Here is a 25,088-nt window from a genome sequence, read left to right as displayed (position 1 = left end):
TTGTATATTCACAATCCACTGCATTTTCTGAGGAAATACAAAGGTCAGCTATAGTAGCATTTGCAAAAGTTTCCATCTTCCATGCTTTGTGTGAAAGGGGATGTATGGGAATATAGGAGCAAATAATTAGCCAAAATAACAAACTCAGGAGAAACAAAAAACAGTGCAGCCCTAACAGGTAGATTTCAGGTTCCTTGTTCCAAAGGAGCCTGAGATGTGTGAAAGTTCTCCTTAAATCCCAAATTCCTCTGGGGCAGGCTCACCTCTGAATAACTGCATGGAGAACATGACTGTCAGTCCCCTAACCACTTATTACCTAATACAGACAAATCCTTAGTTAATAACTTGAAACCAGAGAGAAGAGCTCTCTTTGACAGTAGCCACAAAGTGATGAAATGGAGCTACAGTAGGATCGATCAGCTGCATACGAACAAGATATGCACCAAGGTATGACATAATTACCTGAAAAGTAATCTGAACTTGTGTAACTTTCTTTTGAAATGTTGACTGATGGAAATGCTGTAGCACTTCACTCGAAGCCACACGCTGCAAAATACTCTGACTATTTCTCTCAATCAAGGACAAATCTTTCTTGCAGTTTTCTTGATAAGCTACCAAATCCTGAAAGAAAAAAAAATATATCCACCCTGGCCAGGAACAAAGGAGAGAAAAGTTTGGGAAAATAACAGGAAGATATTTTTTGACAATAAGAACAAAAGGGATGAGGTCAAAGCATCACGACAAATAGACTACACAACATGTTATATGGAATAACACAGACCACACAATTTTCTGCTTGTATGCAGAGTCCTGTACCCAAATAGAGCTCTAGCTATCTATAAAAAAAGACAGAGACATGTACCCAAGCCTTTCGCATACTTTTAGAGAATGCAGGGCAATACATTATTCTATGATTTAATTTTATGGGATGTCTATATTTATTGTATAATTGTAAGTAGGCAGCAGTGAAAACAATAGACATGACAGCTCTCAGTAGCAGGTTGACATGTTAACCTTTCTTGCCTTTCAACAAATTAATCTTTCCTGTCAGCTATGAGATTCAGATTTCACTACAAATGGCATTAAGTAGTGAGAATTCTACTTTAAAAAAAAAATAGAGACAAGAAAACATGCATGAAGTCGCACAGGCTGAAAAAAAGGTTTAAAAAATCCTGCGGTGAGGAAACTGTTCTGCTGAAGGAACACTGTATTCCTTAGCACAAATCTGTTTACTCTCTGATCAGCAGAAACCAGCAACCCTCCATACAACTGAGGAGATTTTGGTTTCTTGGTTGGCAAATAACTGCAGAGGATACATGTCTTTTTATAGTGACATTTTTTTATATTCTGGGGCAGGTTAACCTTCAGAAGCAGAGGAAAAGAGCACTCTTATGAGCCGCTCCTTAACCTGCAGGTTGGACACATGAATCAGCTGGTGTTCATAAAGAGGATTTACTTGGGAAGATAAATGGACTGGCTTGATTCAAGCTTACCAGGTCATTTTTTACCAAAATACAATCAAAGCTTGAAGTCACTTGAAGAGAAGACCCTTCTTGTGGAATTATTGGGCCAATCTCCAGAGTCATTATAGGCTTGAACTAATTTTTATGTATGTGCACACCCACACATGAAATTAAAACTTTTTGTTCCAATTTTTTTTTCCCAAGGGACTACTCTAAATGGCTTTGAAAGACTTCAGTTTCCCATGAAAAATCCATTTGAGTATATTACCTGTCAAATCTGACTGTAATGAAATATGTACATCAATTTTGAGGGACAATTTCTAGGCTATATACCACACATACACAAGGATAAACACCAATTCTACATAAGAGCCTCGTATTTTCATTTACCTTTCCAAGTGAGTTCTGACTAGCTCTGAATTCCTCTAGAATGAAAAGTTTATTGGTGAGGTAGAAAACTACAATGCACTTCAAAGAAACCACTTCCAATCTTTTAAGAAACTTCAATAATTTTCCAAGAGAACCTAGGAAAGTTCCTGATCATGTATTTCTGCTACTTCTGTCCAATTTCCATGAGATTAAAAAAAAAAAGTCTTATATTTACGCCTTGAATTGAATCCATGGTCACTAGGAGGGAACACAAGTTTCAGTCTTTGTATGTTTATGCCTAGCTGACTTTAGGACAGGCTATGTTGGTTACCTGAATATGAAGAAACATTTGCTCGGCTTTCTGAGTTGCAATCCAAATTCCTAGAAAGCTATTGGTAAATACTCAGAGGCAGCAGATCTTTGTAAGATATTTTTGAAACTTACTTGGGCTTTTTGTTTAAGAACAGTTGTAGGTTGTGCTTCAGGATCCAGGATAGAAATTATTTCATTGACTTTTTCAAGAGATTCATAAAAATGTGTGATTTGTTTCTCCAGTTCTTCCAGTGGAGACAGCAGATGCTGGCATTCATACAGCAGGGCACAGGAATACTCCTTAACCTTTTGGCCATTTTAAAGAAAAATAGTTATTAAAAAAAGTTGTAAAATTCAATAAATAGCAGCTTCCTCTGCATGTGAGTTTATATAGTTGCTACCTGCCTTTTTAAAAATAGATCAATCCTGATTCTGTATTACTGTCTAAAGAAAAGAATATTAAATTTAAGGATGATAGTCTTAAAGTCTGTAAAAGAAGTAACATGTTCTCCACCCTGAATCAATCTATTGTTACTATAACTATATGCTTGCTTAAATACATATATCTGAGCATTTATGTGTAGGGGAGCTTACTATTTATTAGTTCAATGGTCAACATGTGTAGTACAAAAAGTATTCTGCAACCTTGCTCAGCTGCTCTTTGATCCTTGTCAAAGTTCCAAGCATTTCATTAACTTCCTCTTGGGAAACTTCTTTTGTAACAAGTTGCACTGTTCTTGTAACCATTTTGTACTGAGCTTCCATCGCAGGCAATTTCTGCTTAATATTCTGAAACAAGTATTTAAAAAAATTTTTCAACAGCATTTATGCATTCATGGGAGATACAAGTCTGTTCTCAAGAGGTAAAAGATATATATTCTAATAATCAATTGTTTTCATTGCTGATTTTAGTGAATACTGGTTCATATTTCAAATGCACGAAAACTGTGCCAAAGCTTATCAGCCAGCTCATCTGAACGTGATTTGGAACTACAGAGAAAGAACTATCCAGTGGGACAGTGTTTTGGAAATGTGCTCTAGAAATGTCACTCAGAATACAATGATTTATTTTAGCTATAGGAGAAATTATACAAAAAGCCACCACTGTTAAAAAAATAGCAATAATGGAAATGTATACTAAAATAATTTTACACTCTCAGAATTAAATAGCTACAAGTTTCTCTATTATGAAGGAGAAAGAAAGGCATGGAAGGAAGAGACTTACTTCTAAATCTTGTACAAACATTTTGACATCAAGGAAGGACACTTCTAAAGGGACTGAAAATTTCCTATTGCTTCCATCAATAAAAGCTGTCAAATGGGCAACACCATCCAAATATTCATTCCTCATTTTGTCCAGTTCATCTGCTCGAGCATACTAAGAAAATGTAAAGTAAAAAGAAACAAAGAAAAAAATAACCAGCCCAAATGAGATATCTGACAATTAAGTAATGAACTTAAGAGAATTATAATTTTTTCCATCCAATTATTTGTCGGAAAAATTGTATTAAACAAAATACAAAATAATGGAAACTAATCTACTAAATTAGTTAGACACTAATTGCCTGCATTAGTTTCAGTAGTGGTGATACTAAAAAGAACAACATTCATACACAAGGTCAGCCTTTTTTAAGGTGTGGATCATTTGGAGAACACCAGACTCTCATTTGTTTCTAACCTAGAATCAAGAACTCAATTCATTTCTCATTACCTACAGTATCAATTTTGAAAATTCAGCAAAGAGAATAAAACATGAAAAGCCTAGAAAAGCTGAAGGATAAGGGAAATTTCCATACAAGAACTGCTGTCTGGAGGAAAAAGAAACACAGGTCTTAGAAAGTGGAAAGAGCTATATGACAGAAATGGTGAAAAGCCGGTAAGAAAAAACACATAGATGGCACATGAAAGAAGGTGCATAAGAAGGGGAAGAGACATTTACATCCCGGGCAGTACTGTTTCCACAGTGAATCACCCTAAGTATCATCAACAAATAAAGCTTGAGGACATTCTAGTCAACAGTTTGGAAAAGTTAGAATAAAAAAGGGGAAATCATTATTTGCTTTTCCTTTTAACTTGACTGCACTGGAAATAATCATGCCAGTAAAGAAAATAGATTCAGCGTCTTCAAATAGGCAACTGCTATTTAAAATCACTGGGAGGGGAAAATATCATTAGATGTATAATGAGTATAGCAAAGATATTTTGTAACATGTTTATGAGGTGTGCAATACTTCTGTGCAATTTAGCTCACATCTTCTCTTTGCTTTTTAAAGAGCAAATATAGAAACAAAAATTCTTTTTGAATTAGGTGAATCTCTTCCATGAGATAAAGGCTAGTTTTTTCATTTACTGTCAGTGCCTCCTTGTACACAAGGTAGAAGTAATGTCTGACCAATTTGGGGAAAACATTTAGTTAATTAGCTTGTATTGTACCTCATTATGGTTGCAGTACTATAATTGAATGCAACTTTCATTAAAGAGTAGTGAAAATATTAACTTTTACCATTTTCACTGTTTAGTTTTACAGAACATTTACAATGACAATAGCTACTTAAACCCAGTCATTTTCTTTGAAGAACATATGCATAAATAATACTCATTGTATCAAGACAGAAGACCATAAAGAAAAACTACAGCTTATAATAGCTGAAAATGTCTAAAAATGAAAATAAAAATCTTATGTATAACCAGAAAGGTAGACAAAGGAGAAGCCCCAATAAAATAAACTGCTGTCAGGGATTAATTTCTAATTTAAATAATGATGAACAGTTAGGCACTTAGTAAATTGTTCTATAGTCCTGCCAGTGGGGCAAATGTCTTGCTTGAATGGAAATGACAAAGTAAATACTTAAAAGTAACAACAGCAAAAACACATACCTGCTTAACTTGCATAAACAATTCTCTCCATCTTCCATTTAGTAACAGAAGCTGCTGTTTAAGGTCTCTGGAAATGGTTTCATCACATGTTTCAATCAGAAAATTACCAGCATCATTCATGGCTGTGTGCTGTTGGATCCAATGAGGTAAGTGCCGGAAGAAATCCTGAAGAAAATGAAAACAGCTTTCTGAAACCTTTACAATTATTCTTTGTCTGTCTTGTGTATCTGTTTATTAGTCTACTGAATCTGGCACTGGTCAGTTCTCCAATGGTCAAGAAGGAAAAAGCAGATGGAGTAAACTACTCATGTCCTTGCTCCTGCACACTTACTCCCACAAACCATTATCTTTCTCAGACCCTGCTGGGGAGTCTCTCCATTTCAGAAGCCCACCTAAAGCATGTATAAAATTTGGACAAGTTTGGAAGGTATCGTGAAGCACACCTCATTCTCAATTAAAACAACGCAGCTCTTTTTAAAGGAAGTCCCCTTATAAGATCTAGAAGCCCTCTGATACCCTTTGGATACAGCTGTTGAAGAAAGGTGTGGGAGAGCATAGTTTACAAGGTTATGATGGGAAGTGCTTAAGAGGTACTACAAGTAAATGAAGGAATTTTAGAAGGTTTCTTCATTAATACATTGTCATGGTTTAGCCCCAGCTGGCAACTAAGCACCACGCAGCTGCTCACTCACTCCCCTCTCCCCAGTGGGATGGGGGAGAGAATTGGGAAAAAACTCATGGGCTGAGATAAAAACAGATTAATAGGACAACAAGAGAGAAGGAAACAACAATGATAACAACAATAATAATATCGACAAAGGAATGTACAAGAACGAGTGATGCCCAATACAGCGATTGCTCACCACCTGGCGATTGACAGCCCGTCCCCGAGCAGCGATTCCTGCCCCCCGGCCAACTCCAGTTTATGTACTGGGCAGGACGTCGTATGGTGGGGAATATCTCTTTGGCCAGCCTGGGTCAGCTGTCCCAGCCGTGTCCCCTCCCAGCTCCCCGTGCATCCCCAGCCTGCTCGCTGGCAGGCCAGCACGAGAAGCTGGACTGTCCTTGACTGCTCAGCAACAACCCAAAACGTCAGCACGTTATCAACAGTTTCTCATCCTAAATCCAAAACACAACCTCACACTAGCTTCTGTGAAGAAAACCAGCTCTATCCTTGCTGAAACCAGGACATACATTTACTGCTAAATTTCTAGTACTTTGTGGTAGAAAAATTCAAGTGCATACTGATCTTTTTTGCAAGATCTTTTGGGCTACAGGTTCTGAAAACAGAAATGAATGCAAAAGCCAACAAGCCACTTTCTTTTGCAAAAAGAACAGTGGTACTAGCTGGTCTCGAAATCATAGAGATAACAGAAAGAAGAAGAAAGCATGACAGCACGGTAAGGGGCTACTGCTGTCTTTGCCTAGGATGCAATATGCTGGGTTTTAGTAATGCAGGTAGGGTTTGCAAGTGAGTATCAATCAAATCTTTGTATCATATTACTAATATATTTGTGGGTTTATAGAACAAGCATTTTGAAATGTTTAAAAAAGTTTTATGCCATATGCCAAGCAATAGTTACCACCTTTCACCTGGGATTCCAGATGCTTGTGCTGATGGCTGTATGACTATTAATTGTCTAACCAGCAGAAGTATTGCTTTTGGTTTTAATAACCAAATTTTAAAACTGCTAAAACAGAACTATCCTTGGAACTATCTAAGTGAACATTATTGCTGTGGAGTGCTAGACTCAACAGTAATAGCAGAAGTAACTTTTAAAATATGTCTCAGTCTACAGGCAGATTATGTTACCTCTCAATAATCTTTAACAGTTTTGAGCCAATATAATTTTAAGAAGAAATTTTGGAAAGAATAATGCTTTCATGTCTAAGGTTTTCAACAAAGCTTTTCGAAACTCTTAATGTATCAGAATGGTAAGAAGTACTTCTTGGATTTAGGTTAGAAATCAGAAGCAAGTATATACTGTATGGATATGTTCAGATTTCTTCTTTGTACATCTTTAAAGGTAAAGTAATAAAACTGATCACAAAAGTAAATATTTTGATTTTATACATATATATGGATATAAGACTGTTTCATTTTAAGCACTGCCAAGTTACTTACATAAAACATACACAAGGAGCTAAGATCAATCTGATCAGCTGAGGTCATCCTTCCTGCTCAGTAATAATAACTATTGGTATTTACATTATGCCAGACTATTGAATCCTTTTCACAGGTTTATTTTTATTTAAAAAGTATATTCCATTCTTTTACATCAATTTAAATTAACAAACTTTTATCAAAAATTAAACTATTCTTTCATGTAACATGAAATGTTCATTCCTGTCCTGATGTCAGTGTGACATCTTACAACCTATGAAAACCATACTTTGGTGTCAACAGCTGTATAGCTGCTGTGTTGGGATCGGGTGAAAACATAGCACCTATTAAATGCAGTATTGCTCAAGTCAGTCTGGATCATTATTGAAGTTTCTCAAACACAAATCTTAGTGTTTCAGTACTCCAATATTACAGAATTAACAGGAAAAGAAAGACAGCAAAACTATCTTTATGACTGCAGGTCCCCAAAAGGAACTGTATAAAAGAATTCTAAAATGCCAGGGAAATGGATTAATTACCCATCAAACATAACAACACATATTAATAATGTTGTCTTGTGAAGGCAACTAATATTGAAATCTGTCATCTATATGGTAGAGAAATCAGTAGAAAAAATTATTGTCTTTAAGTGTCTTTATACGCAACACATGACTATGCACTGTGTGGTATTAAGGTCTTTAACCTTAAGGTCTTGCCTTTGAGTCAATCATGTAATATTCCTATCTTTGAGCAATACTGCTGCCCTATATTTATGTCAAAGATGCCTCTAAGCATGTTATCACAGATGATGCCTTCCTTCATTGTGTGTATATATGTCTATGTCTGTATACACTATATGTGCAAACATTGGAATACCTACGATGAATGTAGACAGTATTACCACAAACTGAAATCTTTCCTGCATGACATTTTGAAAAACAGCCTAAGCAAATATAAAAACATATCCCACGTTTCATAATTTACAAAACAGCCAGATACATACGCTATTAGTGCATACCTTTTTAGAATGTTCAGGCTGATTCAGCATTTTTTCAGCATCTTCCAGCCAAGCTTGTAGACCTGCCACAGTGCTGCTGTATCTGTCCCAATTAGCAATTACTTCTTCCAACATGCTTCTTACACTTCTCACCTCTACTGAGAGATTCCTCCACTGTGCTGTTGTTTCATTCATGAACTTCATCACATTCTCAACTTCTTCCACTGAGATATAGGAAAGACATTGATTATTTTGGTTCATTATTATTTCTGTAAAGCTTAATTTTATGTTATGTTTATCCATCCTCATCAGGGAATTACATTTTATTGCAACTTCTATTTCAGTAGGATTTATATACATATGCTCAGTTCACAGGCCAATTTTGGTGCACAATTACCACTGAGAAATTAAACCTGTGAATTAAAGACTAAGGAAAGTACATAAAATGAATGCTATATTAAAACAGTCACACTGCATATTCAGTGCGGTGTTCATTTCTAATCTGTAATAAAAGAAACCAAGAGAGAAAGTTTCCTGAAAAAAGCAGAAAATAATAGAGATGTGTAATGTACAAACACATATTATGTCTGTATTGAAGAATACTGAATGAAATTCTGATCTTCCTTCCACTGACTTTGAAACCAAACTGCTGCTAATTTTTGACATTTAATTTTCAGTATTTCCCTCATGGCAATAAAGGAACAAGTGTGTCCTTATTCCAGAAAAAAAAAAAACAGAGTGAAGAAAAAGGACCCAAGCAAATCCTGAGACTTCATAAAACATACAGAATAAAGATAATTTTAAAAACATTTTTTAACTAAGGTGTCCTCTAATTTGCAGTGATATTTTTTAATTCATATGTAGCTGCCCTTTACAAAATAATTTGTTATTGGATTTTTTAAATAACATTGAATGAATCTATTAATTTTACTCTTTGTAAGAATACCTTGTAAAAAATGTTTACTTTTGTAAAATTTAAGTGTCACCATCATCAACTTAAATTTCACAACAATAAAAGGTATCCATTTTCTCTCCACATCTGCTAACCACTTTAGTAGCTGCAGCAATGCTCCACAGACATCATCCCTCCTCAGCAGAGATTAAAGTGATCTCATGTCTGCAACTATCTAGGTCAAATATTGCCCTCATGCATTCTCACTGAACTCAGCAGCGTTCAGGGATTACAGGAGGCAGCTGTTGAATCAGCTACATATTTTTCTCATGTATATCCATACTTCAACTATCATTTGGGTTCCTCTAATAGGTTTTCATAGTTAATAAAGAATCTTCAATAAATCAGGGGATGCTTTCACTACTACAACAATACTGGGACCACCTCTCTATCTGTCATTTTCTAGTAAATGAAGTCAAGCCAGGGAACATTTCCAGGCACCAGAACATGATCTTCCCTACTCCTAATTTCGTCTCTGGCACACATTTGGCCCAAATCAACAACACTGAAACAATCCAGGAGTTAGCAAGGACTTCTCCCATTAGGAAGTCTGAACACGACTACCCTCTTCTAGAGATTAAGGAATTTTAACAGCAGGAGGACAGGCTGCTCTGTACCACATGGCTTCATGCTAGAGAATATGTGAAACTGCTGCCAGAGGCTGTAACCTGTCTGATGAACTGCAACTGCCATACAGCTCTGCTGCATGGAAGAAACAAATATTAGGAAACCTTTTTAGAGGATACTTAGGTCTAAAGAGATTAAAGTTGCGTCCCCATGATGAAAGAAACATAGGCATTTACCTGAGCCATTTGCTTTGGCATACATTTCAGCTGCTCTTTTCAAGATCTGGTAAGTAACTTCATACTGCTCAAAGAACTTACTGTTTTCAATAACAGACTGAAAGAAAAAAAAAAATTACAAAACACAAAATAAAGATAGACATTAAGAATAAGGAGAATTTCCACGAAATTACATCAGGACAGTGATGACAGGAACTTTTAACTTCCTTAGTCCTCCATTCAGTTTTTTCATAATTGTAAAATAATATTTAAATTATCATCATAAATTTCATATATCATCATAATAAGTTATCAAAATTTATCAAAATAAAGACACATATCATCATCATAAATTTCAAATATCATCATAAATTTCACCTTTTCAAATTAATAGTACAGCAAAGTCTCCCTTTATAAATACAGTTTATTTACTTTGCATATGGAAAGATTATTTAATATGTTCTTAGTTAGTCTGCTAGTTGCTGACTTGCTAAAAGTGTGCAGAAACTGAGCAATTAACTTAAAAGTTACCTAATGGAAACTGTTTGACACTGAAATCTAAGTGGAATCATTTTAATAAAAGCGAAAATTTCATCCATACAGGTGGTCACCTGTATGAATGAAATAAATAAAATAAAATAAAAATAAAATAAAAAATCAAATCCAGTTAAAATTTAAAAATTGTTCCTGCATTAAGCTTTTGCAGAAAGGCAGGTTTCACTTTAATAGATAAAAACCATTGGACTTATCCCTCAGTTTTCATTTTCCTCCTTCATAACTGGTAAAAGTAAGATTAAGGAAACACTGCGCAAAGAGATGCTGCTTTTCCAAAGTGTGACACAGCATTTTTCCTTTATGAGTGATGTTTTACTGTGTAATGTGTCATAGCGTGATGAATAATTTCTCTGGAAATATTTTGGTCACAAAGTTATGGCTTTTTATCATTTATGCCTCTTTATCCCTTATGGCAAATGACACTGACTTTTTTTACATGTCTTTCAGAAATGTTACTTCATTTAAATGTGATATATAATTATATCTCTATATCATGCAAGCATATTCTATCTTGCGTTACCACTGTTAAAAAGGGAGGAAAAAACTGCTTTTCACAGGGTTTTTATATTGCCTTACCTAATGTACTTGTCTAGAGTTTTGGAATGGTTTTGTAACTTATACTACCTCTCATGCCTCCTCAATTACAGATCTACAAATTAAGGCAAGTACATCTCACATGTGTACACAAGCTTCGAAATGTCAGAACAGAGAAAATTCTATGTGTACTAGTGCGATATTGGTAAAACCAGGTTTCAAATGAGGTCAAAGCTCAACGTACTTTGAAGAGGGGACTTAGATTTTGTGTATTCATCAACCCACATTATATAACATGAAAAAGTTTTAAATATCAATCTGCCAGCTAGCATATATCTAAAAATCTTCTATTTTAAAACCTTTTACAGTTGCTATGTCAAATCAACACAGTTATCTCGTACATAATTTAGAAAAGTGTTTATAACCAAGGAAACTAGAAGTCAAGGACAATCAGAATTTTTCTCTGCTCTACTGTTAAAAAAAATACCTGGCATGTATAAAGAACTACATGCTTTACCATGAATTCTGTGACAAACTCCTGACTTTCACTTTTGCCAAACCCATACACACAGACATTTCATCTTGAATCAAAAACTGCAACACTTCATATGAGAAAGTAAAAGACGGTATCAAACAGCTTATATAATACTGATCTCAAGAGCAACTGGAATTATTTTCAAAAATTAAATATAGACATTTTACTGATTAATATTGTCTTCCATCTGACAAGATCCCTTAAAGAAGATATGTAGCCTTTCCCAAATCCATATAGCATAAGGTGCTAAAAAAGTGCTAATACAGCAATGGCAAAACACAGTTCCATGGGTTAAAATCCATGGATAACTGTGCCCAGTATCTCCATTACAGCTGAGACTTTGATAAAGTATATCCTTCAGGTTGATGATGTACAATTTTTGCTGACCTTTACTTCTGGTGTATGACAGGTGAAAAGAAGATGCAATAAAGTAACAATGACCACTTTTATTTTTAAGCTAATAAAAATAATAACACATAAATCTTTTTCCAGGCATATGTTCTATCCAGATCCCAACTACGCATATTCCTAGAATACTGACATTGCTCAGTCTGCTTTGGCAGACAAACTTACATTTTTATCTCCACTAATATAGTCACTGATTATAAGGTACTGACTACAGCTTTCCTACATAAGACTCCTAATTTACTGGAACAGAAACACTTGGCTCCTGGTCCTAGAAAATTGCTTCCAGGTAAGCCAAAGCAAATAAAGTCTCTTTCCATCATTGGACACCTGAAAGGAGCCAGAAGTCAAGGCCACCAGGAATGAAACTGAGCTCTATTTCTTGTCCCAATTTCCTCATTTTGATGTGATGTAGTTTCATAATAGATGCAAGGAAGCATTTTCTTTCCCTTAACGACTATCTCGGCAATAGCGGTCTGAAGGACAAGAATAATTAAGGCAATCGCAAAATAACATACAAATTCACCACTTAATATTCATTTTAAAGCAAAAAATAAGAAAGTGATATAAAATAATAACCCAAAAGTCAAGTGATCCACTTCCTCATTATTGCCCTTGTCATCTTTTAGCAGTTTTTGTGACAGTCTTACAGAGTATACAAATGGACTATAGCTCCTAGCTATCACACATCACTCTAGCAAACTATGTTATTTTAAACAAACATCTGAATTTTGCAGTTTGTCTAAAACAAGGTTTAATGCCTGAAATTTTATGTGTCCCTAACTGCTAAAGGTTAAATGTAGAAAGGGAAAAGTGTGAACAGGTCTTCAATTCTCACTTCGTAGAAGAACTTTATTGCGTTTTAAGTTTTCTTCCAAAGTAATAAAAACTATGAGGCTGTGGGGGCATCAATAACTTCCTCTACACAGTGTCCTTGGCTCTGAATGCTTCTATAACTGTGTGAATTCTTTCCAAACTGAATTTTCCTGTGGAATTTTGCTCACATGGATTAGATAGAAGGGAGGGAAAATATTTAGCCAGGCCCTGCTTTTGAAAGAATCCCTTATGCCCTAATGTAGAAGCGCAGCAGTGGTACTGATTTACCAGACACTTGGCACTGCAAGTGTGGATTTAACAAGCAGAAGAAGACTGAAAGGGAACATATCAATGAGCATTTTTAAGTCAATAGCCTCTGTTTCTTAACATGATAGATGGATGATGCAGGGCTGGAGCAATCTCTTTCCAGCACAGAAATAAAGTAGTGTGTTTGATATACTAATGCTGAGCAGAAGAAAAACCAGTCTTTAAAAGAATAAAATTACTCCCCTATAGTATATTGAACAGGTACACTGAGACAGCTTCTTTTTTTAATTCATCTGGAAGACTTTAAAAAAACGTACTGTGGGGTACTGCATGCCAAAAACCTCCTCTATCTCTACGCTTGTTCTGTGTATAGTCACTATAAAGTGCATCTATACAGTTACAAAAGAAGATGAAATTAAGTTCTTTGGAATTGCTATCTAAGGTAAGTAAAAATCTAGGATATCTCCAGATATGCTTGGTAAGTTGACGGTTGGACAGTTAACAGCTGGGACATTATTTATGTTTTTGAAGAGATGGTGCAAAGAGAGTAATTTTCATTTTTAGCCTTTTGAATAAAGTTCCTCCATGGGGAAGACAGATTGACCTCTGAAAAGATATTCCAAGAATGCAGTCATAAAGTTGATGACTGGCAAGTCTCATTTCTGTTTCTGTTCTTTTATGAATTTCCAGCAATCTTAAATATGAATATTTAAAAAATAATTACAAAAATAAGAAGACAACCGCAACTTACAATATAATTTTGAAGAAGTAGCTCCACTGACTCTCGCCTTCCATATTTGATAATCCACGATTTTAACTTTGATTCTGCAAGGACTAAGAGTGACAGTAGACGGTACTTCAGTTCCAGAAACTCCATCTTCAACAGATGGAGCTCAGAAGAAGAGACAACAAAATTAAACCTGTAAAATGAATCACACTGTAGTAAAATACAGCAATATGCATTTTTGCAGGAGAGACTGAAAGCTTTAGTTACAGTTCAGATATTTTTCTAATCTTTCACCTAATTCAGAGTCTACAAACATTTAATTATGCATGATGATCATTCTGATGACTGCTCTTGCATAGCAAATTAATTACATTTCTGTTTTCTCATAGAAAACATTATTTTACATGTTACTAAGTTTTGCAAAGTCATTTTTCTTTTCTTTTTTTACATGCATCCCAGTTGTTGTTACATAACATAAGTAATAACAGGATCAATCTATAAAAGTAATCCCTTCCAAAACGCATAGCTTATTTTGATTCTCATTAATAAAGCATATTTTGGTATATTTTCATATATATCCTAGGAGGTTTTTCCTTTGAATCTTTTCATGCTTGCCCCTGAGAAACATAATTAGATGGTGATTTTTACATGAACAGATTAAAAAGCAAACAGGTTCCCTTTCATTCACAGAGGATTTTTATTTCAGAATGAAAGCCTTACCTCTCTGCCATATCCTCTAATTGGTCAGGTGGAACAGGCACTCCGTTAACAGACCTGGCCCTGTGGATCTCATGGAATGCCTTTTTGTGACCATCTATGTTTTTCAGCAGATCCTGATTTGATTTTAAGAAAGAGAGAGAGATTGAGAGAGGAGAGGAGAGGGATACAGAGGGAGAGGAGGGGAGAGAGCTCACAGTAGGCTATCTAACTAATAAGCACAATTTTAAGCCTGCACTGATGACTCAATGTAGTTAACTATTTGATCATGCTCTCACATTTGCATGCAAGGTTATGCATACCAGAAAACCATTTACATCAACTTGAACATTTACATAGGGAACGCCCTTATAAGATGCTCTACCATGGAAGACTTTAAAACAAAGGATACACTGCAAAGGTTTAAAAAAACAAGAGCTCTTAACTGTATTAAATAATCCCTGAAATGCAGTCTGCAAATACTTTAACATCACAACAGCATAATCTTGCTAAATTTACTCTTTACATCTTTATAGCAGATACTAACCTTTATTAAGTATAGATTCAAATTTTCAGCAACTAATCTACTCCGTTATATATAGGCAGAAGATCCATAGCTCCTTATGTAAGTACATATTTAGCATTTAGTGAACTTTTCACTCTCTCAGCATCAAAAGAATTCAGGATCGCTCTCTTTGCATTACACGAATGAATGCAGAGTGTGGTACCCCGACCTGTATTCCTGTGGTAAGAACTGTAGCAGCAAAAACCTTACAGCACTGCACATTTCAACTGTAACTAAGCAACACCGCTTCAAACGGCTTCCTAGAGATTACATATTAAAATGAATGACTGGCAGTAGTCTTTGAAGGGATACCGTAACATAACATGTCAAGCCTGCAGTGGCGGAGAGGACACAGAACAGTGGGTATTCTACTGCACAGAGACAGCTCCTGGCACAAAGTGCTCAGAAGCCTATTAGCAAAGGAAATCATACAAAGGTCCTCCTTTCTCACCTGAGGGAACAAAATGCAGGCTTGTGTATTGATCACAGATGCCTGTTTATTCCTATGAGCTGAAGAAGGGTTTCTCCACCAGTCCACGCTCAGTGTTTGCACAGCAGAAATTAATGGCAATTCACAGGCTCAGCTCACCAAATGGTCCCACCATGCCTGTCAACCCACCTATATTTTCATTGTTCTCCACTTCAGCCAATATCTTGTTGTGAAGAGAAATGAACTAGGCTTTCTCAGATACAAGTGATGCACTGATGTTACTGCGGTGAAAACTCCCGTGAGGGGATCTTGTGACTTAACACGCTCTCACATAAAGGAAAGACTCGGAACAAGTATCTCAGCAAGCTGCATTTGAGACCTTGCCAGACAAAAAGGGATGCACCTAACATGCATTGGTAAGTCACAATAAAACCCAGTAGTTTCATCCAACATCAACTGGAAGCCCATGAAAACTTTTAAATAGTCTTCTCAGGGAGTGAAATCCTGCTCTGCAAAATGACCCTCAACAAGCACAGACATTGTCCTTAATTTATAGATCTTGGTGGCAATATTAACTAAAATAAACTGAAGTGCTTGCCTGATTCCATTAAGGTTCATCCAAATAAGCTGGTACATTTTATATTAGCTTCAAAATGGCCATAAGCTATAAAGTTCACTAAAAAACCCATTTTCAGATGAGACAAAGATATAGAGAAAGTGATTATGTTATCTGAACAAAACCATAACAAACAAAACCCAACAACTTCCTGAACAAGGAACTTCCCAACAAGGACTGAAAAAAATACACTAATGCTCTTCTGGTACTTATCCAATAGCACATTAGGATTCATCAATGCAAATCTGAGCGACAAAACTCCAGGAATGGACATAATTACACACGCTTCTCTTGAAGATTCCCCCGTAACACTCCCATGGGAAAACTCCCCTGGCACAGACTAACCTAAATCAAAGTTTATTTGTTGGCATAGAAATCACAACATTTCTGATGCAAAGAAAACACAGTTTAGGACACATTCTTTTGTGTTTCTATAGTGTTCACATAATAAGAACAAAAAAGTTTTTGACTTGCTTTTTTTAAACAAATGTCAAATCTTATGCATCCTGAAACATTTGATGTTAACAAGAAAACTAATGAAGTTTAGCATTACAAGAGACTAGACCTTGAAAGAAAACAATATCTTCCTCACAAATTTTAATATTTTTTTGTTAAATTTTATTAGCCACCACTTAAGTTAGAAGAGCTGCTATTGTTCTAATAAAGAGTAATCAGAAGACCCAACTGATCCCACAGATAAAACTCCCATTGTCTGTTACAGCTCTTCCAAGATGACCATGAAACTTCTCATTTTTTCATTATATGGCATTAGTTTTTAATAAAAAACCCTACCCATATCCTAAACACAAAACCAAACAGAACTGCAATCAAGTTTTAAAATAGTAAAGATAGAGGAAAAAAGCAATATAAAACAATACAGCCTTACTGCTGCAAGTACTGCAGTACAGCAAGCCTTTCTCTACACCATCTTTTTCCTTTCTCTATTGTACTTACTGGTTCAGTTTCTTTTATCATCTCACCAACAATTTCTGGCTATATTTTTATCATATATACCATGTAAATACACAGACAAACCTCACAGTTTTGATTTTAAATGAGACCTGGACTCAGCAAAGAATAATGGTAAAGGTATTTAAATTAATCTGGAAAAGTTTCCTGTTTACCACAGCAGAGGAGACTTCTCATGCTGTTTGTCATCACAACAATATAAAAATTCACTTTGTTTTATTTTCCCCGCAACCCATGTTACCTGCACTATCAGCACAATTAGTACATTTGCTCTCTCTTTCCTGTTTCACCTAGTAAGTTTATATTGGTTGAACAATGTACACAACTTATGAGCTCCCTATGGAATTTTATGCACAGAAATCGCAGAATAGGGGATATTGCTTGTAAGAAACACAGTTCAAGTCTTCACTAAAAGACACGTAGCTTTAGCTACCATCAAGATGACACCACCCAGAGAAACTAGAAACAATAAGCTTTCTTTATGTAATATGGCTTATTTACAGCTTTGGAACCAATGAAGTATAATGCATAGAATGAATGCATGTAGATCTACCTTATGTTGTTCAAGCTTTCGGTGTATTGTATTTGCTGTTTCCTCATGAGCTTGCTGAACAGTTACTTCTTCCCTCAGAGCAGCTTCTGCTCTATAGAGCCAAGCACCTATGGTACCCAAAGGCGCAGGAAGAGATTTATCAAGGTGTATGTGCCAATCAAGTAGCTAGGAAAAAAAAGTAAGAGGATTGAACTTCCTTCCTTGCTTAATTATACAAAATCAGACTTTATACCGTAAGGCCAAAACCCCACATAATAGAGCATGTTTGAGACATAAACCTAGGTATATTACTTCACACTAGTTCTGAAATTATAGCATTCTCACAGGCAACAAAATTTCTATAAGGATTCGTTGATTCATGTATTTCCCTTCTAGACTGGTAACTGAGTAACAGAACTGACCACATAGAAACTGGAGCAACTGAAAAGCTAAAGACCTGGAATATCATCAGTTAATAGACATAGCAAGGGATGTGAGAACTTCTTTCACCCAATGCCATTTGTTTCATGCTCTTGCATAAAATCCTTTTATCTATTTTTTGAACATATTTTCTATGTGTAAAGTGCAAATGAGTCTCAAAGGACTGTGGAGTCGAGAATATAGCCATAAAGCACCATGTCTTATTGGCAATCCCAGTTACAGGAGTGAAAAAATAATGAAAATTATGCCAAAACTCCAGAATATTTTTAAACAGATACTCTGTTAAGTATATGACATTAAAAAATTCCATTAATATACACTGAGTAATAATGATTTAATAACTTCTTATTTGGGACAAACAATATAACTTGATTGGGATTTTTCATTCACTTATTACAAAATTACTATCACAAATACTAATAATTTATTATTACTGCAAACAGGTCAAAAATAGCATTAAAGCCTCATTTATTGATAAAGTACTCAGTATTACACAGAAATTTTTTAGTTATATTAAAAAATGTTATATTTTAATTTCTCAGATAACTAGCAACTTAAATTGAAATATTGCATTTTGAAGGGGCATTGTGCATGCTTTTCATTATCAACAATGTTTTGAACTTGGCTAAGCACTGTTAACACACTTTCAAATAAATGGAAACCTGAAAGTATAGTCCTTTTCTTGAAGTTCATATTCTATCTTTGAGCAATATTAAAAATGACAGGGCAGTAAATATTCTCAAAACAAATGCAAAATAATTCAACAGTGCTTGAAAGTTGGTTCAATCTTAGGTTCATAATGCCTAAGAAAATCAACAGCAAACATGTCTAAGTGATACAAAAGCATTTATATCTTCATTTAATAAAAAGCTATATAGCATAATAATTTTCAACTTACCCTGGAAGAAACTCTGTCCCATGCTTGCTTCACCATAGCTTGATCAAGTGATAATTTACCATCTTTCCTTAATGACTGGGTGACAAGTTCAATCTCTTTCCTTTTTACCTCATATTGTACTCTGAAATGCTTAAATGACTGCACAAAGAGAAAATCAAATCAATATAGTCAAAGAATTAAATTCTCCAACATGTACGGAGTACTAAAACCTATGACAATTCTGTACCGATAGAAGTCCTAATCCTTCCCAAAGAGGAGTAGCAGTAAACTTGCATATTTACACTGAAATGCATTTTATTAAAGGTTTTAATAGAATGTAGAATCCTCCATGGAAATATAGGCAGGCCTTTTGTTCTTCAGATGCCTGAACCCTCTATGAAGGAAATAATAATTGATCAGATAAACTAGCAAACAGATTAAATGCTACTTGGGACAGGCAGTAGCTGCTCTTAGAGCCGAGCTTCAGAAGAAATTGTAGACCAAAATTTATATTGCCAATTTAACCTTTGAGAGAGGGATTAAAAAGGAAGCTCTAAGCCCTGTCCTCTCCACCTGTCACCTCATTCAACCTTCAGTCATACCTCCCATCTGAGCTATATCATGCAGGATCTGGAAGGACTGTACAGACACATGCTCACTTCTAACTAGGACAGTCCTTCTTCACACTGCTAGAAAAAGCTCTGTGTTAGGCAAACCATCTGTGCACTGTTCTACGTAGCGAAGCTGGGGCTGACATTATAATTCCTCCACCAATAAAAGGCAAGACAGTTTGTGTCCTTATTTTTTTAAACTACAGTATATCGACTTGCATATATACAGATTGCATAAAATACTGAAGTACATGTTACACATAATGATGACTAAAGTCTTATAATCCAAAATTTTCCCTACTGCTTACCTGGTATTTCTCCTGTAAGCTTGTTTCTGTTACCTGTGCTCGGGCTAAGTCTCTTTCAAATTGTTCTGCCCACACTTTTAAGTCTCTCAGCATCAGTCTGTCTTCCTTCTATGATTTAGTACAACCACACACAAAAAAACATTGCAGCCTATTAGTGGAGGTAGATATAGTCCAGAAATCAACATTTCTCTAGGGAGTTAAGGCCACTAGTTGTAGTGAAAGCCAGCGAAACATCTGGGCCCAATTCTCCCATCACTTATCTTCATACAGTCTAACTGAAAAGCACTTCCTGAGTACAAGAGGAGAACTCAGCATCTAGACATGAGTCTTAGAGTGGTGAAATCATGACAATTTGGGACATTGCGGTGTCAGAGATATTAACTTGCAGTTCTCACCTGATGTTAAATTAGCACAAAGTCCTTTAAATCTACATCAACAGCTAATTTTAGTCTTCCACGTATTTGCAGAGTCATTTTTCAGTAACAGTTAACTGAGCTGACAGGAGAGGATTTTATAATCTTTTACCACCATTTTATTATGTGGTCTACTGTTGATAAAAAAAAAAAGTTTTTTTCTGAGTGACTTCAGGGCAATCCTTGACATCAAGCTCCAAGTTCAGAAGTTGGCAAAATATTTTGATAGAGAATGTTTTGACAAGGAAGGAAGGAAGGAAGAAAGGAAGAAAGAAAGAAAGAAAGAAAGAAAGAGAGAAAGAGAGAAAGAGAGAGAGAAAGAGAGAAAGAGAGAAAGAGAGAGAGAAAGAGAGAAAGAGAGAAAGAGAGAGAGAAAGAGAGAAAGAGAGAAAGAGAGAGAGAAAGAGAGAAAGAGAGAAAGAGAGAGAGAAAGAGAGAAAGAGAGAAAGAGAGAGAGAAAGAGAGAAAGAGAGAAAGAGAGAGAGAAAGAGAGAAAGAGAGAAAGAGAGAGAGAAAGAGAGAAAGAGAGAAAGAGAGAGAGAAAGAGAGAAAGAGAGAAAGAGAGAGAGAAAGAGAGAAAGAGAGAAAGAGAGAGAGAAAGAGAGAAAGAGAGAAAGAGAGAGAGAAAGAGAGAAAGAGAGAAAGAGAGAGAGAAAGAGAGAAAGAGAGAAAGAGAGAGAGAAAGAGAGAAAGAGAGAAAGAGAGAGAGAAAGAGAGAAAGAGAGAAAGAGAGAGAGAAAGAGAGAAAGAGAGAAAGAGAGAGAGAAAGAGAGAAAGAGAGAAAGAGAGAGAGAAAGAGAGAAAGAGAGAAAGAGAGAGAGAAAGAGAGAAAGAGAGAAAGAGAGAGAGAAAGAGAGAAAGAGAGAAAGAAAGAAAGAAAGAAAGAAAGAGAGAAACCCCTGTGATTGTATTCCATTTCTTTTCCTTCCATGCCATTTTATGACTTTGAAGAAGCATATTTGTTTTACAGTTTTGCTTTAACATTTCAGTCCGTCATGGCATTGGTGCTTTGCAAGACTGCAAAGTTCTCTGCAGAATTGAGGGACCTGGCAGTGAATTGAAAAATACTAACAGGAAATGTCAGGTCTGTGAGCATGTTATATGCGAAGGTTAGCAGACAACAGAAAGCTTTGTTGTTTACTGTGTAAGGAGGCTAATCAAGTAGGATACAACTGTCCATCTCAGATTTCCAACCAATGAACCATATGTGCTGGCTGTTAATCAGAAGCTACTCTTTGAAACCAAAGCAGCCATATTACTGTAAAATTTGTCAGAAACAGACCTATTAGAGTGACAAATGCAACACCATATCATATGAGTTAATTACCTAAAATGAATGAAATTTTAATTTAGTTAAAATTTCAAGCATTACATGAGAGAAGAAAAACTGGACCATGTGAAAAAAAAAGAATAGCCACTGACTGTATCTAAGAAACAAAGTACTTTATTTTAAGAAAAAGATCCTAACCTGGGAAAGGAGCCAATTATGGTTCCTTTCTTTGAAAGCTGTCTCGAATATGTAAAATATAACTTCACTTCATAATTCTAAAAGCATAGAGCTATTGCTTCATTTCAGCTGAGGAAAGGACAGGATCCTCAGATAGGAAATAAATCCTTCTTTGATATATTTCTACTAATTCTCTTACTGATCCTCTACTCAAAACAGTGTTAGTTGCTTGGACAGAATTTGCAGAACAGATGGTGCAAGTATCACAGGTATTATATCTGTTAACTCGCTAAGTAAATTCTTAGCTGGGTAGTTGCAGTGAGGTTAAGATGATATTAGAGCAGCTGTGGTGGAACAAAGTTCACTATAGCTCATGCTCCTGCCTTCTGACACTCGCCAAAAGCTGGTACCTGAGAAACTGCATAGGGGACATGACACTTCCCTGCTTCAGCTATTTGTAATGCTGGGATTTCCTTGACTGCACATAGTATCCCAAGAAGCCAAAACTCCTACTGCTTCCAACTTCTCAAATCTTCTAAATATAGAGAAAGAGAATAAAATCCCTATTCTTCTGGTCTGATAGCTGGCTCTGTGTGTGGAAAAATAACACCGAGATTCTATGAGATCAACAGTAAAGCCAGGACAACTCCCCTATGAGGAGAAGAATATAAGAGAGAATTCTTAACTCATTCAGACATCAAAAAAAGAACTTTGCTATTAAATGCACTCCATTCATTAGAAGTTACAACTTTAGTGAGACTATTGATAACTCTACTAGTAATTAGCTGTCAGCTCCATAAAGGCAACACCAAACTATGCACCTAAATGAACTCAAAGTCCTGCAACAATCCTACTAAATGAAACTTTAAGTAAGATATTCTTGAGGTCAGGAAGAGAATAAGTGTGTCACAATGTTGTGTATATCACTTTTAGTTCACACTATAAATTCATTTTTTTAAAACACTGGCTTTTATTCCTCTAGGGCTCAAGTTCTTATTGTTGAGAAGCACCTCCTTAAGTCGTTGCAAGAGCATCTGTGTGGCTGCAACTGTTCATACAGCAATATGAGCAAAACAGGTATTTTGCAAGATTCCTGTCAACATAGCTTAAAAATTTAATAATGGCTAAAACTGGGCCTGACCAAATCTTTTTGAAATAGAATATCACCAGGATCAAGAATCACCTCTGTGGTACCTGAAGATAAAGAACACAGGAACAGCCGCAGCTCTGATAAATCACATACCATTTCTCTGACATTAAGTGAAAAGATAAAGTTAGCAGGTGACGTGATTTTTTTGTTACGATTTAGTTAGCCAGTTTTTTGTTTACTTTTTTTAATTCCAGAAGATGTAGGTGTTTTAGTAACTGCATAACTGAATGCTGTTAAAGACATTGTGCAACAATGTATGATAAGCATTTTATTTATTTATTCATACATTTTCACAGGTTTCCAGCTCAGTGCATCACTTATCACATGCAAACTTAGTTCCATGGTCCTTGGTTGATACAAAAGCATTTTAAAGTCTCAGTTTGGGTAACCAACATAAAAGATTCACTTTCTTAGACACCAAGGCACCTGTCACCAACACTCCTCAGGTTTAATGAGCTCTCATTCTTAAAACAAGACTTTCATTAGTTCCTAGTGGTTCTTCCTCTCAGTAAAAAAAATCAAAAGGATATTCTTACAGATATCTAAATTATTTTCTAAAGCCTGCACATCTGAAGTAGCATACAGATCAGAACATAAACCATCAAAGAAAATTTATCAAGGATAATTATAACTATTTGTGCTTTCCCCAGTATGAGGATCATTGATATCTGATCACATTTATTTCAGTTTATCTAAGCTACTATGACTTATTTTGCATACTACTTCCAAACAGCATTTTAAACTATTAATTTATCCTGATACTATTCTATATATATCTATATCTATTCTATATATAATATTCTATGAATATTCACTGATTTGCAGAGATGAACAGAACTGGAGCACTCAACTGCCAAAGAATATCAAAGAAGGTAATTAGAGAAAAGTGTTTATGAGTTCGAATATGATAAGAGGGTACAATTTAAATTTACAAAGAAAGTTTGCAGCCCAGACTCGATGTCAAAACATTAGTTTATTAACTGATATGCCAGAGTTAATTTGAAAATTATATAATACAGAGTACTCTGGCATTTGAAGAGCTAAAAATACACATCTGTTTTTCATGAGAAATTTAATTATGGACTGGAAAAGGAGTACTCTGTTGGGTTCTCTAATATGTAGTTATAAATCAGGTGAACTGTTCAAATTCTCAGGCACAGCCAGAATAGAATTTTTAAATATAAACTTTTAAATCTAAAAAAATTAAGTCACCTGTTTTTCGGGGATAACTATTGTATTGCCTATGTGCTGAGAAAATCAAGTCCCCTTAAAAACATTTATAAATTAATTCAATTAAACGTGCTATTCTTTTTGAAAACTCTGCCTTACATATCCATGTGTTATTGGATGTATATGTGTATATGTGTTACCGAGACAAATTCACTGACAAGAGTATCACAGATGTGTGGTGAATGCTGAGACAAGCATCACCTGCAGGGACGAGCTACTAGTGCCTATCTGTAAAAGTAGACAGTAAATCACTGGAAGATCTCAAAAAGGTACTTTTGCAGCTGCTGCTTGGGAAATTCCTCTTACATTAGAGAACTCTGATGGAATAAAGATGTTGGAGGTGACAGAACTATCTTCTGAATTAGTTGCCCGTCAGAACACAAGAAGAAAAAGACTTTACATCAGAAATACTTTGAAGGAGTGTACTTCCTCTATAGTTAAATTTATACCAAGATAAAGATATTGACAGAGCATTTACCACTTCAGATCTTCGCTAGCTTAAGCAGCAATGCACTGGGTCTGTGTAAGGCTCAGAATGTACAACAAGGTCCCATTAAAGCTGTCTCAACTTACTTGAATGGATTGAGAAGATGGGAATAATTCAGCTGTCAGTATTAATCTTCGCTTCAACACATATCACTAGTTAGACATACATAATATGAGATGAACCCTTGATCATACTTTAAAATAACCTATTGCTTATATATTTCAAAAAACCCAAACAAACCCACACACAAAAGTAAGTGTGGAACCAAGGTAATTAATTGGAGCGGGTCAAACTATAAACACTATTGACTGACTGACTGCAGTGACACCTGTTATTTGTTTCATAATATATTCACTTCTGCAGTCTTCCAGCTTTACCTATGACTGTTCATTTCAAATACTCCATGTTAGATTTCTGAACTTCTCTCAGTTAACACTAGACAATTGTAAGTATCTAAATGCCCAAGATGATTAGAAAAGTGTATTTTAAAAAGCATCATAATTTCTGTGAAAAAAGGAGTGCATATCATGCAATTACACATGAATGCTCTCTCCTTCCAAAACACAGTCCACATACACCACTTACACAATCATATATACAATCTAGCATCTACTCTATAAA

At 35.4% G+C, this 25,088-nt stretch overlaps 1 protein-coding gene across 1 annotated transcript in view; it reads right to left on the bottom strand.

The window, feature by feature from the left end:
• LOC104622585 (nesprin-1-like) overlaps nucleotides 1–25,088 on the bottom strand; it is a gene marked incomplete at both ends in the record, with an annotated part of 85,750 nt that overhangs the window by 46,151 nt on the left and 14,511 nt on the right. Inside the window, 12 exons of the mRNA XM_010289419.1 lie at nucleotides 463–621; nucleotides 2,277–2,450; nucleotides 2,790–2,933; nucleotides 3,370–3,522; nucleotides 5,022–5,186; nucleotides 8,144–8,346; nucleotides 9,878–9,974; nucleotides 13,720–13,888; nucleotides 14,416–14,528; nucleotides 17,525–17,689; nucleotides 18,843–18,980; nucleotides 19,741–19,848. Of these exons, the coding sequence (XP_010287721.1) occupies nucleotides 463–621; nucleotides 2,277–2,450; nucleotides 2,790–2,933; nucleotides 3,370–3,522; nucleotides 5,022–5,186; nucleotides 8,144–8,346; nucleotides 9,878–9,974; nucleotides 13,720–13,888; nucleotides 14,416–14,528; nucleotides 17,525–17,689; nucleotides 18,843–18,980; nucleotides 19,741–19,848 (1,788 nt within the window). The remainder of the gene's footprint in view (nucleotides 1–462; nucleotides 622–2,276; nucleotides 2,451–2,789; nucleotides 2,934–3,369; nucleotides 3,523–5,021; nucleotides 5,187–8,143; nucleotides 8,347–9,877; nucleotides 9,975–13,719; nucleotides 13,889–14,415; nucleotides 14,529–17,524; nucleotides 17,690–18,842; nucleotides 18,981–19,740; nucleotides 19,849–25,088) is intronic.

The sequence above is a fragment of the Phaethon lepturus genome, unplaced genomic scaffold (genome assembly GCF_000687285.1).
Source record: "Phaethon lepturus isolate BGI_N335 unplaced genomic scaffold, ASM68728v1 scaffold4466, whole genome shotgun sequence".
Classification (NCBI taxonomy): domain Eukaryota; kingdom Metazoa; phylum Chordata; class Aves; order Phaethontiformes; family Phaethontidae; genus Phaethon; species Phaethon lepturus.
Note: the sequence above shows the minus strand (reverse complement) of the source record. Positions and strands in the feature narration are given on the sequence as shown.